The sequence below is a fragment of the Sebastes umbrosus genome, chromosome 19, assembly GCF_015220745.1.
Source record: "Sebastes umbrosus isolate fSebUmb1 chromosome 19, fSebUmb1.pri, whole genome shotgun sequence".
NCBI classification, from domain to species: Eukaryota; Metazoa; Chordata; class Actinopteri; order Perciformes; family Sebastidae; genus Sebastes; species Sebastes umbrosus.
Window position 1 is genome coordinate 14,796,439 of NC_051287.1, and position 19,904 is coordinate 14,816,342.

General features: G+C 40.2%; 1 protein-coding gene across 5 annotated transcripts in view; it reads right to left on the reverse strand.

The window, feature by feature from the left end:
* The window catches only part of cntfr (ciliary neurotrophic factor receptor), a 270,120-nt gene that overhangs the window by 139,996 nt on the left and 110,220 nt on the right, over window positions 1-19,904 (reverse strand). For 3 of the 5 annotated variants that reach the window (XM_037752393.1, XM_037752394.1, XM_037752395.1), the window contains one exon: window positions 19,226-19,304. In XM_037752393.1, the coding sequence (XP_037608321.1) occupies window positions 19,226-19,304 (79 nt within the window). Of the gene's footprint in view, window positions 1-19,225; window positions 19,669-19,904 lie in introns of those variants that run through there. The other 2 variants (XM_037752391.1, XM_037752392.1) reach the window with 2 other exon arrangements.

A 19,904-nucleotide genomic window follows, 5' to 3' on the forward strand; every position in this document is an offset into this window, starting at 1 on the left:
AGACTCACGTACTCGCCGATACCCGATGCAGCATTTTAGGCTGCATCGGAAGCATTTCCGTATCGGTATCAGTATCGGAACCACTCTAGTTTTTACTTTACCACACATTGCCACGCTGACACTTGAAAACACACACACACTCCATGCGACACACAGACATGCAGAAGTTGAGAAAACAAATGGGTGGCCAGACAAAGACCAGGGCAGACAAACAGCATCAGACAGCGGGCGGATTGACAAAAAGAGAAAATCAATAAGAAAGAGTTAAGCTGGAGCCACTTTAATATTGTACTCTTGTCCTCTGTGTGTCCATGTTGCAACTAAGCTTTTACTGCCAGAGAGAATCGTTTTCTCATCCCCTCTATCACACACAGAAACACAATATAGACGACAAATTTGATCATCTATTGCTTGTCGTTCATCAACAATCTCCGGTTCGAGGTTCTGAAACGTGAGGATTTGTTATGTTTTACTGTTTTCTACCACTGCATATTGAGTACTTCCAGTTTTTTGCACTGCTGGTTGGAGAGGAGCAATTGGAAGCCCTCACATTTGGCTCTGGAAAATTATTTTTTCAACATTTTATTGGCTAAAGGATTTATATATAATGACAACTTTCATTGGTTATTACACGGCTTTGTTGAAAATTCATTTTTTTTTTCAAATTATTGATTTCTTAAGTAAGTAGCCGTGTAATAAGCGTTTCAGGGTGATGCGAGATCCCTCAGCGAACGCATCGCCCTGTCTAGGTTTATTTCACAACGATTATTGGCTCGCTGTACATTATCCCTTACTTATAACCCTGCATCTGCCCTTTACAAATGTACAAACACCTTGTTCGGATTCTTTCCACACACACACACAAATACACATGTAAGCTATCTTCAAACACAAATGTACCCTCACAAACAAACACATGCACACACGTGTCTTCAGGGACAACAGCTGTTGTATTCAGTCCAAATTAATATCACGCTATATGTTCTCTGTACCATCATGGACGTATTGAGTTCTCGTGCATGTGTGTGTGGTTGCGAGGATGCAAGACACGTGTATAGGGTGGATTTCATTAACGCTGGCCAGCAGTGATAAGAAGCCTAAATCCCCTACACATTCTCACATGGATAACCAAGGCTATAGGCTCCATCTATTGGAACGGCAGCTTCCATCGAAGGACACCGATAGGGCATGTGGAAAAGGAATAATAAGGGCTTTTCTTTTACAGCCTTAAAATTCAATTTTACTTCGCTAAATCAAAGAAGTGACACAATATTTTGGTACAAAGGCTCCACCAATCTCCGCTCACTGCCGTTAGTCTGTGCAAACATGCATCACCGAATGTGTGTGAATTGCGTTTTGTGTTCCCTCATTCAAAATTGACTACAAAATCAATCCTATGCTATGAATTTGTCTCGTTATTAGTTTAGGATTAGAGTTAACCTTTCGGAATAAGTGCTGAGCAGAGTGAGAAAAAGGGAGCGAAACAATAGCGGGGACTGAGATATGCGGCGTAAAATTGTGTCGTTCCCTTCTGGCATTCATAAGACACAAACACACACTTCTGCAAGATTAGAAAACCACCTTTGCAGTGTGTGTGTGTGTGTGTGTGAATGATGGAACAGCCTTGCCTCAATTCATCATTGTGCTACTACCGTGTGTCTTGACATATAGGTTTTTCTCGTATGTGTGTGTAGGAAAGAGGTGCAGAGAACTTCAGCCAGAAGGTTAATGCTACCTCTACCAGATTACCTGTGAGCTGCTGTGATAAATATGGTATGTTATTGATTCGACAGATCAGACTTCATGTTATCCTACTGGAGAAATATTCCACACACACACACACACACTGACTGTACAGGCGAGAGTGTGTGTGCCTGCCCTGACACTGTACTAACCTCCACACATTTTGCTATGGGAAGAAATTCCTGACACTTTCTATCTAGAGACGATATTACCCCGTTTCTGGTGTCTAAATGAGATACCTCATCATAATCTCATGGCTGGTCACCTGGACTATGACAGGACATTACACTGCATAATGGCCTGTTAGTCCTGGTGGATTATGCAATGCGGTATCCCAAGGCAGCGCCTCAGCTGCATGTCTGACAATGACAGAGCGGGCTGGGCTTCTGTGTCTTGCTTAAGGGCACGCGGTTATTGTGCAGAGCCAGCCTGTTATCTATTAATAATGGCACGATCTCCCAAACCATTAGGCCTCGCCGCCACTTGCAAAAAACTTGAGACAACACTGAAACCTCAGCGCCCGCTTTCATGTTCCAAATCTCATTATTGTGTCTGTAAACCACTTCTGCTGACTGAACTTGTATTTTTTTGTATTTCTTTTTTACTTTACACCATTTTGGGGTTTTCTTTTTATCATGACAAAACAACATATAAAGCCTGTAAAAAGCTGTCAGTAAACATGTGACAGCTGTAACAGCCATCTTATAGTAAGAGTCAGTCATTGCCAACTATTTTGATAATTGGTTTTTAAGTAATTTTCTATGAGAAAAAAAGTCAAAATTCTCTGATTCCAGCTTCTTAAATGTGAATATTTTCTGGTTGCTTTACTCCTCTGTGACAGTAAACTGAATATCTTTGAGTTGTGGACAAAATACGACATCTGAAGACGTCATCTTGGGCTTCCGGAAACATTCATCGACAATTTTTCCCCATTTTCTGCCATTTTATAGACCAAACAACTGATCGATTGAGAAAATAATCGTCAGATTAATCAACAGTGACAATAATGGTAAGTTGCAGCCCTAAAAGAAACATTTGTGTTGGAAAAAAATACATGTGCAGAGATCGGTTCAATTTTTTTGGTAAATCAAAAATTAGCGAGTAATATCTGTATGCTGACGACTACAAAACGGAGAAATTAATAATGACGATATTTTTCAATTAAAGCAAACTTCAAAAAGAAGACAGACTTCAGATTCAATGGTAATAGTTTTACTGTAGTACAAGTACAAGTTTAGAATACAGATAAAAACGAGTAACTGGTCTCGAGAGCAGTCAACAGAAGCACCTTCAACCAGGCTTCGTTTTTTATGCTATACCTGAGGTCCCGCCTCTTGGGGGCGTTTCAACTATGGCTCCACTGCCATATTTTCTTTTACATTTCTAGGCTTTTTTTTTTTTTTTTTATATATTTGTATGGGGTACTTTTCCCATTATATCCATCAACTTTTTATACCATTATATCCTAGCACCGAGTTTATTACCTCCTCGTCTACACACTTAGACTCCGGTAGTTTCGAGGCGACTAAGTGGCTTACGCTCCGTGTTACTGTTTGTCCACCATCTGTTCCCGACTTTATGTCACCATTATGATCTCGTTATAGGTGCTCGGATACAAAAAAATAAGTGTTTTATTACAGAAAGGACAGTCGTTAAATGGTTCTCTGATTTCGTTCTGCCAATGTGAGCATACATTAAGCTGCAAATGATTTCCCACAGCTGCAAGGTAAGGAATGACCTCCAAAGACTACAAATTCACAAACCCAGTCTTAGACAAGGTGATGCATCAAGAAAGCTGCTCTGCAATGCTAATACTCCTCGTACTGTGACTCAAAGGCCCCCCAATGGTATTCCGGCCAAAGCAAAAAGCCCATATAGTAATTAATTCTCGAAAAACCAAATGAGTATGCATGCATAGAAGATGGTGTGGTTTTATGCAGGTGCATATTTTCTCCCATGGGAAGAAAGGGTTTCTTGTCACAGCCGCAATTCTTTAAGCCTCTGTGGACTTCCAATATCTCTGAGCTATAGTCAATGTTTTGTCAGCATGATGGACAAGAGAGCTTTGTGAATTTGAATTTGAAAAGAGTGCAGGGAGGCTATTGTCCCCAGACAATACTGTATGAGGGTTTGGGGAGCTTGTGGTTTTCCGTATGTGTCCATTCCAACACAGGAAATCACACTTCCACCGAAAGAGATAGGACCGTCCTTGCACAATGTCAAGCCAATAAATACAGAAACACACTTGCATGCACACAGAAGGACATAGAAACCAATATGCACACACTTCTCCTCTACTTTACTCTCTTTTGTTGTCTCTCCTCTACAAGGACAAACAGCTCTTTCAGAAATGTTGTAGTTTTTTTTTTTCCCTCTTCCTTTTTAAAGTTCAGTCAATGTGGGCTTCCTTTCTGTGCTACACAAGTTTTGGCTTAAAGCGCGGTCACATACCTAGAAAGTCTCTTTCCAAAAAGTTTTCTAAAGGAATACAAAGTGACAGAGAAGCAAGCACAAAGTGACGGCACGAGACAAACCTTTGCAATTTCAGACTACACAATAAAAAACAATCGTACAGAATACAAGCAATCAAAGATAGAATCCAGTCAAGGCTGTATTTTTTATGTGTTATGTGCATTAACCGGTTAGGTTACATGACTTAGGATGCTTTCACAAGTCAACATTTAGTCCTTTTCAAACAAACTCTGGTGCGGTTCGTTTGGGAAGTTGTGAACGCAGTAATCGTACTCTGGTGCGGACCAAAACAACCGGTCCGAGAACGCTTGCGAGAGGTGTTCCAAGCGAACCCTTGTGCGATTCGATTGTAGTGAGAACATAATCCGAACCGATTATAGGAAGTGTACCAAAACGCAGGCTGCCTGCCCAGGTGCTTGTTGAAATGGACACAGGTAAACGGCGGTGGAGTGGGAAAGGACTGACTTGGACTTCTGCAGAAGTCCGATGTTTGCTTGACATCTTGGCCGAAGACAACATACAGAATATGCTAAATTATGTCCACAACAATAGTGACGTTTATCAAGTCATCCGAGATAAACTGGAGAAAGGATTTGTGTGCGCAGTAGAGTGAAAAAATGTTGACAGCAATATTTCAAAGTCTGCGATTCCCTGCATAGAAGTGGCAGCTCTCGTGATGAAAAAAATTAATTTGCTCCTCCGTACACACCCCTCAACATTTTTTTTTATTTTGTGCATTGTGAAACCGAACCAGACTAAACAGAAAACAAAGTTAAAAGGCCCCAGACTAAAGGAGTTTATGGTAAAGTCATTCTTCTTAATATTACTTTAATATGTCAAATAAGTTGCCTCAGGCTTTAATCTGTCATACACACAGTTATCTGCTCCATTTTAAATATTCCCATCAGAATACAACGGAAAAGGTGTAACAACAGTTTGTATTGCGAGACCAATTTATTTATGACTAGTATTGTTTGAATTAAATGCACCATTTATATTCTGTATATTCACCAGCCCCTTAATAGCTACATCCTGGATATAGTATTGTTGCTATTAAAATCCTAAGCACGAGTTACTTTCACACTACTGTTGATATTAGGTTTCATTGTTTTGTCTTCTTTTCTAGTTTCTGTCTTGGCGTTTATTGTTCTGTTTTCATTCCACTCCCGCTTGCATCATCGCACTTTTTCTTGTTTTCTCTGTGCACTTGAATTAAGTGGAATGACTTAAGTCGAGGGGAATGACAATAAAGTTGAGCTGAATTAAATTAAACCGAAGTTCAATGTGATAAATGATGATCATTTCCCCCTGCCACTCTTCTACTCCCCCCCCACATTGCGTCACACTGAGGCCTTTTCTGTTCACAATAGATCAAATTAAATGCGTATATTTAGAAGTGTTGCACCATTGAGGGGTTCAAGACCCCTTTTAAGCCTCTGGTCCAATGTCTTGGAACAAAGTTTTATTGCAAAGCAACATTAGCCAAAAACTCTGCTCATGCTGGCTGGAATTGCATTAGGTTCCTGGCAACATCAACTTATTGAACAGTCTATCAGGAGGAATTGGGGGAACTAGTGGGGGCTCAGTGATTTTTAATGGCACGAGAAAACACAACTTGAGATTTAATGGGTTGGAATCAACAAAATGGCTCTGGGAACAGAAAATATATCTTGCAAATGGTCACTAAATTCAGTAGAGGGGACATTCTGTTCATCTACAAATAAAATGCCTTTTTTAATGACTAAAAATAAATTGATTTGTTAAGTTGATTTCTTTGAAAGTGCAGGCGTCTCTTTTGTTTCAGATATTGACTTTGCCCTAGACCTCTCTTGTATACCAGACGTGTTATGGGATATGTAATCTAAAATAGATTTTTTAAAGATATTAGTTGTTTTGGACCCTTTAACCCGTTAACAATAGACACATTATTCTCTTTTTTTTAGCTGGGTACAGGGGGTCTTTAGGGGGAGATAGCAGGTCAACGGTAGATGTCACATAGAAGTGGTGTACATCATCTGAAAGCTGAGGACCTGGAGATATATCTGAGATGCAGTTCAGCACTGAGTGTCAAGTTGTTCTAGTCCTTAATCATAAGAAATAAAAAGATTAATGAATTCATTAAAATAAATAGTGAAAGTGAATAAGGGCTAAGAACATTATGATAGAATACGATCGCCTTCTGCGTGCTTTATTATGTTTCCTAAGTTGTTGCAGCAATTTTGGTGGTGATACCATTTGTTACACAGATTTGGTTTTGGTAAATTTAACCATTTTTTACTTGAGAATTGATAAAAATGATCAATAATTCCTCCAAAATACAACATTAAGACACATAGACCTTGAGGAACACAATAGAAAAAGTCATGCTGTGATTTCTGCAAGAATTGCATTTTTTCGGCGATTGGATGGCGAGCACTTCTGTTGTGTAAACTGCTCAGAAACCCCCTTATTTCCAATCTACCTAGGGAAGCCATCCATCCTCTGAATGCTCTAGGTCTCTAGTCTGTGGTTGTAAAGTTTCATGAGGCTGTGATTATCCTAGAGGTCACCACACGTCATTTTATACAGTGAAGTCAAATTGAAAAAAAATGGTCTCACTACAATGAAATGGCTACTATGGTGACTAACATCATCACACATGAGTGTCTGTCACACAAGAGACAGTAGTCATACAGCAGGATGCATAAAGAACACTAAAATGACGTTACTTTAGCATACGGTGAAAGAACAAAGCTATATTTTGCTTAAATAGCAAAAATAAAGACTTCATCTCATAAGCAGAGACTTTACTAAACAAAAAATTGAGCAATCACATTACTTTGAAGATTAACTGCATCTATGTACAGTATATTCAGGAGGCCTTTCACACGTGATATACAGTACGGGAAGCTAAAAGCGCTGAGGTTTCTATTTGTATGGCGCAGTAATTGGAAATACATTGAAAGCCTTTAAGCCAAAACACAGTAATTTTTGAACTGCCACTTCCTCCAAAGTACGGTTAATAACTCAAAACTTCCTAATCCCTCTAAATATTTACCTTTACTTTCATTTCCCTGTATTATGCTCTCACACACAGATGCAAGCAAGCACACACTCATACTCATTAGCTGCACAACAGGGTAGTGGAAAGTTAATCAGGGTATTACGACAGCCACATGGAAAAGGTCACTGAACCACACAAACGAACGTGCGCCGTGCCCTCGCACGGCGGAGCTTTCGCTCTTTCGGACGCCGCAGCATTCATATTCGCTGAATCTCTCCCACACGAAAACACTTACACTTGTGCAGAAGAAATAAAAACCTGAGTATGTCGGGGATATGTGTTAACCCATCCGCCCACACACTCGCATAGGCCTATACAGAATGGAGTCAGGTCAGGAAAGCAAATTCTTAATGGGATAAACTTCAAGAGCTTTTAAATACGTAGAGAAACAGGCACACTAGTATGTGTCGACCTTTAGGTAAGGAGTGTGACAATAACAGCTGTATGTTAAGGTGCTGCATTTGTGTATTTGTATGCGTGTGTGTGCTCATAAAGCTCTCAGTAACAAAATGTATTGTTCCATCTCCAAAATGCTAAATGCTGTCTGACCCTAAAGCCACCGCAGCACTCTGTTCACTATTTATTTGTCATTAAACACTGGCTGGCTCTGACCTGATGTAAGCCTCATTAGAATGCACTTCCATTAATGACTCGCATTAGGCAATCACACACATGCACAATCACACACACACACACGCGCGCTCACATAATTTGGTTCTTTTAATGAATTGTGCCAGCCGGTGTGAGAGTATGTACGCCGGCTGACGCAGTACAGTGCTGCTCGAGAACAGTTGAGCGTCCTCTTCGTCCTACGTTGGCGCTTTCATCCGGAGAGTGTGTTTGAAAGAGGGATGCGCAGGCAGGGAGGAAAGACGGATAAAAGGAAAGGACAAAAAAACGTTCAGGTGGTGAATGTCAAAGATCAAGGTATTTTTTTTATCTGTTAAATGTTGGCGGTGGGAATCGCGTTCATTTGTGCACATCTCCCATATCGTGCTCCTTTTCAATGTTGTTGAGGGCCGTATCACAAGGGCGCGGATAAAAGGACAGTGTGGAGGGATTTGTGGGAGATCTGGATTCAGCATTATATTGATATTATATTTTGAGGCGTGGATGAGTAATGTGAATTCTGTTTTGCTCCCTGCAACATCGAGGGGTCAGAGGTCAGTCATACACAACTGTTGCTTTGATTGTCGTGCCCAAGGACACTTACCACATACCAGTGTAATTCCACAACTCACAATACCCAATTTGATACTACAGTAAAAAAAAATAAGTCCCATGTACTTCAACATAAACTCCTTTATTATCGTTTGCATACTGTTTTTTTGCAAATTCATTATTAATCCCTGATGATCCAACTCAAGTTTCTTAACAAAAACTACATTTTACAAGATTACATTTGAACACATCATGATAGCGCTATAAATAACCTTCGCCCAATACTCATTTTTACAACCTCCATATGTTAGCCATTAGCTCTGTCATTTAGCCAAGCAGGACGGTGCTGCCCACTGCTAACATTACTAGCTTTCCTCCTGCTGATTTCAACACCGATTTGTTGTTCACAATGTAGCTTTAGTTGGAAACTTTTAATCATCCCCGGGTTGACGTAACGCCGTTAGTCTCAAACCCTGGTACCTACAGTAACTGCAGTATTGTAGAAAAAACGAGTACCGTCGTGTTTTCAGAATTTTGGTATAGACTTTGTACCGATGTATAGGTTCACGTGACATCCCTAGATCATAATGTCTTATTATTATTCAGCTTCCACAATGGAGCAAGCTGGAATTTGCATGTCAATGTACAGTGTTTTTAACCGCTAAAGCCTTCTGGGAAGGAGCCATCAGAGAGACAAGAGAGAACCTTGATCAAAGCTTTACTGGGAATCCCTTCTAATAAATTAATGAGTTAAAGGAGCTGGACAGGACACACACACACACACACATACATGTACGCACTCGCACGCAAACACTCCGGCTCAGACAGTGAGATTCTGAGATTCCATATCTTAGCATAAAGGGCCGGGATTGGTTGGAAATGGTCCATTACCAGACAGATCTTATCAGACGGTCGGGAACCCTGCGTCTATGCTGGACCCAATTACAGACCATTCACCACTAAACAATAGTGGATTCCATGGATGTATGTTTCCTTATATCTCACGTTTTGTCTTTTGTCAGATTCGTGACATATGACACACATTTAGGAGAGACAATACAGGCTGATTGACGAAGTGGATAATTATGCTTTTGTGTGCTTAGTGGGAGCGGCGTCCTTATTGAAGTTGAATTCCGATAGACGCTTCCGTCTTGGATCCAGGTTGATAAAATATCCATATTTGCTTAATACAGCTCCGAATGAACATTAATTCAGTGAGTAACTTGATTGACGATGATGAAGATAATAACCACCACTGATGAGCAGCATTACATTTCACGCAACTTGTTTCTTCACGTCTCAACGGAGGCGCACATGCCAACTGATGTACACACAAACCATGTTAGAGACAGCTTCTCTTTTATCCGCCTCTTTGTATTTGTTCCGGTTTCAACTAAATAACTTTTTGATCTCCCGTTCTCTTCTCTTTACAAAGCCCCAAGTATCTCTCTATTATCTTTTATTGCAACATCTTCCTCCTCCTCCTCCCCCCTCCTTCTCCACATGCCACTTACAGTGTATTAAACAATAGCACTCAAATAGAAACTATTCTCCTTTTTTGTTCCTCTTCTAAATGCCTCTTTCACACAGCCAAGTCCAACAACTCTTCAGTTAGACATCCAGTGCCGTAATCTAACCAGCCAATCAAAAGGCAACAACGTAACCTCTCCGTATCAGTGTCAATCAACCACCCTATCAGCTTCTCAGTGTCTCTGGAATCAGACAGGCACTCGCTCGGTCGGCCAACGAGTCACTCAGTCTTCAATCTTCCCGCCTGTAGGTCCTCCAGAAGGGATGCGATACTGTTACATTGAGAAAACTGACAAGAATTTGTCAGCCAAGCAGTTGAATAAACAGTTTGTCAACCATCGAGCCAGCCAACCTTCTAATCAGCTGGTGAATCAACTAGCCCAGGGTTGCATTGGTTTCCATAATGGTCAATTTGGCTAATGATCACACTCAGGTACTTAAAAATACAACATAGTTCATTACAGTTACTCATATCCTGGTCAAAAATGTAAACAGTGTGTGTCAAACAAACACTAATCAGATTATTTCAGTTACTTATGGATTATTTGAGGCACAGAGTACTGAACAAATAATAAAAAAAGAGTACACAAAGCTCACTGTTTCCAATTCGGAAATGAGCATAATTTGCATTCTGTGATACGTTTTATAAATGTGATTATTTCACTTTAAAGCTGTTATTATTTGGAGGGTTTTATGCTTCTTTTTTTTCTTGCATTTCAAAGCCATGACTGAATGGGATTAGCACTGCCTCACTTCGCCTCCCTGCCAGTCATCCAGTCAGTCTGACAGTAATCCATCTGCCAATCCAGTCAGTCAATCAATTGGTCGAGCTCCGTCTTGAATTTAATACAAGCAGCGTGCCAAACAGGGAACACTGATTACACTGAGTGCTACTCAGGATAATGAGTGCGATCAAGGTTCCCTGCCGGCACATACATGGCTTACACATACAAGACATAGCAGGGCAGACGCATCGCACACGCGCGCATCAATCTCTGCGCTTATTTGCTTATTTACAGTAGCTGTCTGTCTTCTCTGATGAAACATCAGAGCGCGGTTAAATTTCATGAATAATTGAACATGTTTAGTTGTCTGGATTTGTCTTTTGTACTTCTAAAAAAGGCGCAGAGATATACACACATCACAAACATCAGCTGATCTCTCAAGTGCTTCCATCATAAGAACTTTTACTTATGCCAGCAGGAATTCTTTATAATCCAACATCTCTCATTGTGTTGTCATTAAAACCAAATGATGTGATTCTTACTTGTATTGAGTTTTTTCACTCTATACTTATGGATGGTTAGGCCTTGTGATTATGCATGGTCTTGTGATGATTCTTTGTTTCTCTTTTGTTCCATTTTTCTTCTGTGTTATTATGAAAATCATTTAGACAACAAACCTAAATGAGAAATCTTCCCGACTGGGTCAAAGGAGCAGAACGGGAGGCCACTTTGCAATTACTATGTTTAATTATAGTTGCTGCACAGCTGTGGGTCATGGCATTTTGAGGAGGAAGAAGAAGGAGGAAGAAGAGGAGGAAGATGAAAAAAGGAAAAGGAGGAAGACACATGAGAAGTACAGGACAGTCCATCATATTTAATCCTTTAAGGCATTAGCATGTTCGTTCGGTCTCGGTCGGGTCTCAAACTCACAACCTCAGACACCAAGGGCAAGATACTATCTTGGTGAGCTTACTGCCGGGAAACTACCACTTCACACTATGACATCACACTTTGACTTATAGTGTAAAAAATTCTGTTTTCGAGACACAATTCTGAGAAATTGAGTACTTCTAGTGTACTCATTCAGTCTGTAATTTATTTTAATAAAAACTGATTGCTCCATAAGTGACAAACTGATGTTTAAAAATACTTGATTTCCACTGAGTGCGATGGTTCACATGAGGATAGAATTCAAAATACTGTCAAAAATGCAGTTTTTGAGATAAAATTCTGAAATTTACTAACCTACATCTACCATGACCTTCAAATGTTGTCATTTATTTACATGAACGTTGGAGCTTTATTTAGCGAGAATGTGCAGTAGCTGTGTACAGTACTGTTTACACTAAAACGTTTTGACGCACCGTGGGCTAAATATTTGGTAATTCAAAAATCTGGCGGGATTATTTGTGGAGGACAGTCTGAAGATGCAGCGCAGCAAGTTTGGTGTCAATTGAGCAAAAATGTGGGGTGAGGTTAGTTTAATTAGTTTTGCAGTTTTTAAGAAAAACAGAGTGACAGACTTCATTATTCCTGCCAGGTTGCAAACCAACATTTCCTCTCACTTGGCCCTCCTTTTTAGTGATAGATGTAGCACGTATGGCTGATCTGGTATGAATTTTTAAAATTTTAAACTTTAGGCGTTTGCCGTCGCACCACTATCAGGACTATTGGTCCACAAAGCAAGTTGAGGAAGTTTAGCATAGGACTGGACCTATGTGCAAAGTTTGCTTTATTTTCATGCATGGTACGGCAGATTTCCTAGGAAGAAGAAGAATACTTTTGATGTTCTTTAGCTAAACATCGTACCTAAAAACGAAGAAGAAAACTCTGTTTTGGTAAAATTACATGGAAAAACATAATTAAAAATGTCCCTGCAATTGCAGTAATTACATTTCCTACATTTACATTCAGACTATAAGCTACAGTGAAGATAAATACTCACATTATTGACATGTACTGTATATACTGGGTCTAAAGCTTCAGTAGGCGGAAGGTTTTGGGTATCATTGGGCAAAAATTCCATCTTAACCTTTCAGCATATTGTAATTCAAGAGTTCTGAGAGATAACTAGACTTCTGCACCTCCTCATGGCTCTGTTTTCAGGCTTGAAAAAATCTAGACGTCGGCCAATCACAGGTCATTTCAGAGAGCTAGCGTTCCTATTGAGCGTTCCTATTGGCTTTGCTCCGGCTGGTGAGCGTTGTTCTGTATTTCCTGAGTGAAAAGATAAATTATTACCTGAAAAGCCACTATTATATAATAGCAAATCTAATTATATAGATATCCACAATAATGCGTGTTTTCCCATTTTGCTTTTTGAGTGCTGTAGCTATTACTGCTAATTGCATCCGCCTATATGAACATCTGCACACCATGCATAGTATTAATGGATTTTGAAAAATTTAACATGATCCATTCACAAGGCTGTGGATCAATAAGGCTGCAGCGTAGCAAAAGCGTACGCCCAGGCATGTTGGAAAGTCACAGCAGCACGTGTCGAATGCTCGAGAAATAAATACAGCTTTGACAGCTGTAATACCATGGAATTAGTGTGAGAGTTAACCTCCTACTCTCCCGCTGTCCCTTTCCCTCCGCCGCTCTGTTTCCTGCTCTCTGCCTCTCTTCCCTCTCTCTCGCTCCTCTGTCCATAGTAATTAGATGGGATCAGCGTGAGGTAAAGAAGCTCGGCAAAAGCGCAGACATGAAACGCACAAAAAAACATTTAGTGACGGCGGTGTAGCGTCAGCGGGCAAAATGATGTCATGGCCAATAAATCTGCTGTTGACCACTTGGGTGATGGATTGAGAGATGGGAGGAGGAAGAGGAAGAGGGGGAGATGGAGACAGGGATGGAGTGAAGGGGGAGAAAAAAACATCCAGAGACAGGAAGTAATATAAAGAAATTAGAGAGACGAGGAAAGAAGAGGAGGATGGCAGATATGGAGGGAAAAGGGAGAGTGTGGATGATGTGGACGGTGAAGTGGAGGAAGACGGGAGGAGGGAGGGGAAATAGAAAGGCATATAAAACACAGAAGTAGGGGGGGGAGGAAGAGAGATGGAGGGAATGATTATGAGTGGAAACGTTTGGCTCTCAATCAGGATATGGACTCCCATAAATAACATGCTCTCACAGTCAACAGCATGATGTCACCGCATTCACACACTCTTTCTTACACACATTGCAAGGCAGATGTAGCTGTCATAAAAAAAACAAAATAGAAAAATTTACTCAAACTCAAAGAAAACAATCTCAATTGCACCAGATTTTCCTCATTCTTTATCTAATTCCCTTTTGTTCGCCTCCTCCACCACTGAGTGCTCTTGTACTTTGCTCATTGGTATTCATGTTGTGCTTGTTCCTAGTATTTACTGTGTAAGGCACCCTGTTAATGACATTGTGTTGCTTTGGCTAGGACTTTCTGGTATATCTCAGGATACAAATGAGATAGAGACAAACACACAGCGAGACAGATGAAGCAGGAATCAGGGAAAACAGAGACTATAAAAGATGCAAAGAGACACAAAGAGAGATCGAGACAAATAGCGGAAAGAAAATAAGGCTCATTTTGGCCATGATCAATCTTCAGGTTCTCAATGCTCGAGAGGATTCGCTTTGTATGTAATGTGAGTGATTCTATCACCAGTGGCATAGAATAATCTGGAAGAAACAGAGACATCCAGGGTAACCATGAGTAATGTATTTTGTTTCATTTGAATATGTCGTTTTTAATCTGTATACTGCGCCTAAGCACTTGTTGGTTAGTCAGTCTTTCAGTCTTCAAAACACCAAACACTGCACTCACCTCATGGGTGTAGTTTGACATGATTGATTTGAAAGTTTTTCAATTGGCCGTTGAGCGCAAATGTACTTTAAGTCTTCACATGTCCAACATTCAAAGGTTCTATTGAGGTTTTCGAATGAAGATTCAAATGTCTGTTGTCACATTTTATGACGTCATCACCTTAAAATAAATCGTGGTTATATAAATGTAATTTATAGTGTTGTTAGATTGCTTCTAGACCGCTCTGTTAATACAAGTGTGTGCCTCTTTTAGTGTGCAGCAAGCAGGAGAGCAGGTTTTTGACTGTGAAAATGTTGTTTTTGAAAGGCTAAACGCCAACGTGTGGATTGAAGCAGAATAGCTGGATGAATAAAAACATGTTTTTTTTAATTTTTCTACAAATAGTATAACAGTAATAATATTGGTTTAACCTAATATTAATATTAACCTAAAGGTTTAAATAGAATGAATAGTCATGCAAAGAAAAAGAAAAAGAGCTGTGCAGCATTCAGCGTGGGACTATGCTGCCTATGGGCTTGCATAAAAAAAACGTGTTGTATTTTTCTTGAACTTTTGTTCTGCCGACAGTGCATCTGTTTTCTGTCTAATACTAACGAATAAATATAATGTTATTGATCCTTGAAGGGATATTTTCCGCCTCCTCCTCCTCCTCGAGGTTCAGAGGTCGGGGTCAGCAGAGCAACACAGCTTGTCTGGTACTAGTTGACATTCAGCATCTTGCTCAAGAACAGCAGGGAAATACTTCACAGTTAAAGCAGACGCTAAAACCTGTACATATTCCAAGAAATGCTTGTTAACATTCAGCAGCACTCTTCTGACACTCTTCTCTTTCTGAGGCTAAAGCAATGCTTTGCTTTTTTTATATGGATAACAGGGATTATGTGTGTATATATGTATACGTAATATACCATAAAACCTGTCTGAATAGCTGACTGTTATCAGCATCGGCCCATATCTGACTCCGTGTCTCCCACGCTCTCCTCTTCATCTGTCATCTGTTCTCGTATTCTCTCATGTCTTTCCCCCCGGATCCGTCTTGTGTCTTTTTCCCACCCACCCGATATCATCCCTGTCCCCTTCGAACCACCTCATCGCCTGTTTTTTATCACTGGCAATCAAAAATCAAATTCATATTCAAGGAAGCTTAAATTGGCATGACCTCTGAGTGTCACTCCCTTTCCCTCTGCGGGTTTATAGCTTTCAATTATTTTCTTTTTCCTCCGTTGTTTAAAGTGATGTTTCATTAAGGGTCTGTCGTTTCTGTTGCTAGGGCTTCCGTCTCAGAGGTTTTCTTTTATTTGAGTCGACATGAATCACATTACAAAAGCTGAATGGAAATGGCACATTCAATGAACTTTCCTCAAAACCAGAAAAAAAATAGTTGGGCGGGAATAGTGTTGTTGCTGAAGAACTGATGCAATACTGGTGTAAAAAATATACTTTAAATGACATATAGTGGCAATTAAATATCTGGCCAATTAGTTGTCCCAGAAATAGCTTTTGTAGCATTTTTATGAGTTATATAACTAATGATTTTATTTATTTATTTGTTTGTTTTCTTGTTTTAAAAAGGGGGGGAAAAAAAATCCTGTATAAGAATCTAATGTGAAGAAGCTGCAACAAAACTTTAAATTTATTTATTAGTTTAAGTGCACCCAATTACTTGTATTATTGCTGAATTCACAATATCGTTTGGCTTGGAATCTTTAAATTAATATTTGAATGAAAGCATGGACTATATATTAACTTGACACAGGGATAATAACAGCTTTCCTGATAGTAATCAACACTCAAAAGGGTATTTCTGCATAAATGTGTACCATCTAATGCTAACACTACTTCTTGTTTTCTACCTTTCTCTTTCCGCTATGTTTGCTCCTCTGTCTCTCCGCAACATCTCGCTCCACCCTGTCTTATTCCCTGTCCGTCTTTCTGTCATGTCTCCGTGTCTTTCTCTCGCTTGTCTGGCTATTTTTTTCTCACTTTCCATCTCCTTCTTCCAGACAACACTGACTTCTGTATATACGTGAGGGCTTGTATCTATTTGTCAGATTTCGTTTGAGGATGTTTTCTACCGGTGTTTCTCATTGTCTTTGTTCGACGGCAATACGCTGCTGTCATTAATTATAAAGTCTCGAATGGATTTCCTATACAGTCCATGTGGCACGCACACACACGAGTACAATCGAAGACAGTGTGCGCCTCTGTATGTGCATTTTGTACAAATTGAGTCAGACCTAACAAGAGAGTTCATCCCCTTCAATCCCTCTGTACTGACTATGTACGCACATGCATTGCCCTGAGTGTGTGTGTGTGTGTGTGTGTGTGTGTGTGTTTGTCTGCCAAGTGGGACATACCCCAGGGAGTCCCGTCAATCAAACTGGCTACCAATTTGTCAGAGAAACAAGGCACTTTCCAAGACAGGCAGATGTGTGTCTCTGTGTGAGTTTAAGGGTGTGGATGTACAGTGAGTGTGTGTGTAAGTTTTCGGGTGCAAATGTCAGACGTTACGTTGACGAACTGAAACTTCGGTACCAAGTCGATGCCAAAATTCTTAAAAACGTGACGGTACTAGTTTTTCTACAGTAGCGCAGGTACCGTAGATACCGTCAGCGCTTATGACTAATGGTGATTAGTAGTAGAAAATAGTTATATACAGTATAATATAATAATAATATTGGGGCGAAGGTAAATCACAACATTATCATGATGTGTTCAAATAAAATCTTGCAAAATGTAGTTTTTTGGCGAGAAACTTGAATCAATACAGTTGTTTTGAAGGAGATGTTTTCACAGCAATATAAAATCGATAATAGAGAGGGAGTTATGACCTGTCAACTGCCTAATAAAAACTTGAATGCAATGTTGAAGTACGTGGGATTTATTGTTTTACTTTTGTTTTTAACCTTGGTATCGAGAATCATGGATTGTCACTGGTAATGGTATCGATCTGAATTTCTGGCATCCCTATATGATTGCTGTTATTATGCATGTGTGGTATGACATCTTATGACATATAAAGGCATTTGTGTTGTGTGCATGTGTGCGTGCATGTGGCAGCTGATTCTATATAGTGCGAAAAAAGAAAGGAAAGACAGAACACATACACTTACAAACAATTCTTCCCAAAGACAGAGCCGACAGCTCTCCTTCTTTATTCATTCCTCTCTCTCTCTATCCATACACGTTATTCCCTGAAGTGTTTCCCTTTCACCTTTTTCCTTTCGTTACTCTGCTTGCTCACTCTACCTCACTTCCTTTCGGCTTTTCTGCACGGCACAAAATATAAAAATACTAGATCAGTAGAACACAGCTTATGGTGGAAAAAAAAAATCTTGAAAATATACACAGAGAAGTCAGTCTGTTGTAACAAGCTTAACGTCGTTTTCAATTATCTGTGTTTTTTTTTTTTTTTACAGAGATAAATTCTATTAAAATAAAATAAGGGGATATCAAATCCTGTAAAGCTAATAATTGCTTTTGAATGAAAGTAAATTTGTTTTCACAATTACACTGTTGAAAGGAAAAGTAGGGGTTCACCATCCAGCTCTTTATCCTGCACTCCTTCCCATCCAACATCAATTGTTATTCCTCCTGACTTTCATTCTCAATCTGTTTCTGTTTCCTCTTCCACCCTGCTCTATTTGCTCATTATCTTCCAGTCTTCATCCACTTTTCCTCCTTTTTTTTTTTTTTCTTTCCATCTCCCTCTTTCACTTACCTTCTCTGCTGCTTTCACCTAATCCCCAAAGAAAACATTCCTATTTCATATAAGCCATTTCTGCTCTGTTTATGTGTGTGTGTGCTTGTGTGTGTATGAACCTCGTGACATAGTGATGTGCGTCACTGGGGACTTATTGACTTCCTTAGACTCTTTCTTTGGGATCAGCTGACTCAAACGGCCCGGCCTCATTGGCTAATAAGCCACTCCGCTAAAAGTCAAGTGACAAATTGACCCCCTTGTTAAACACACACACACACACACGCACACGGTCTAATTTAAGGTCACACATCTTGTCTGAACTCTCAGAAGAGCAGTCACTGTCTGCATTATGGAGGGCATTTTCAGCTTCTCTTCTCTCCCTCAAAAACCTCATTACAAAAATGATTTGAAACACGCTCATGATCATCAGTCTGTTATGGAGGTAGCCTTGGCAATGCGGGCAAAATATTAGCACCACTCAGTGACGGGTGACACGCAGATTTTTGGTCAGCTATTGTTTCGCTGTTTTTTGAGTGAGGAAAATTGCACCTACGCTTTCTCACAGGTACATTGCCACTTCTCTACTGCACCTTTGACCTCGCAGCAAAAATATCACAGCTAACACTCAGAAACACACAGCAAATCTTACCCTAACTCCAAAAGTGTTCAACTAAATCACAATAACAACAACAAAAGCAAAATTTAAAATAAAGATTTGTTCTTCTTACAACATCTCAAGCAGCGTAAAATCAAGTTTATGCAAACACGGAAGATCACAGTATACGTCGACGATCACGTATTATAACAAGCAGAAACCTTTCAATCACAGCAGAGAGAGGACAATTTGAGCACAGAAGAGGTGAATTATTTAAGTTGAGTATAGGACAAGAGTTGAGAGGTTGAAAAAAGGTTAAAAAAAAGTACAAGGAAGTCGAGAGGAAGAAAAGAGCACGGCGGCCAGACGAGGTGAAATAACAAGAAGCGGAGCAGGCCTCGGCAGAGAAGAGGTACAGTACAATGAAGAAGATAAAATGCATACTCACCAAGCTGACGTCTCTGAGCGTAGGCTACCACCACCGCGGCCAGAACTACACAGCACAGCGATGTCACAAGGTTTGCCATCTGTAGACACACACACAGCAAAGTCATCAGCGTGAGTGCGCGCCGGGAGACGAGAGAGAGAGCCGGCGAGTTGAGTGTGTCCGCCTGTCGTCCTGATTGACTGACAGACCCATAGACGCCTACAACACCATGGAGGAGATGGAGAGATAGCTGCTTCCTGTCCTCTCTCTTTATCTCCCAGAGTCTCTCTTCTGTCTCCTTTCACTATTATAGTGCCTTCCTTCAGTCTCTATCCTCTGCTGTTTCCTTTTCCTACTCGTGAAACTCCCTTATATCTTCACTTCTCTCACTGTTGTTATCCTTTTTTTTTTTCACTGTATAACCTTTCTCTCTCTCTGTTTATGTCTCTCTCTTTCTTTCTGTTCATCAGTCTAATGGGTCCATCCTCTCTGGGATGGGCTATGGCCAGCAGTTCTTAAAGGTATAGCACACCATAAACAAACACACAGCTTTCATGTAAAACAACAACGCTTCACGGGCATCCCGTCGCCTCGTTGTTGCCTCACGTGAAACGTTTACAACATGACGTTTAACATTTAAGCATGTGTTGTTCATTAAAGGTGAGGTAAGATGGAAGGAGTGAAAAGGCGCTCTCATCTC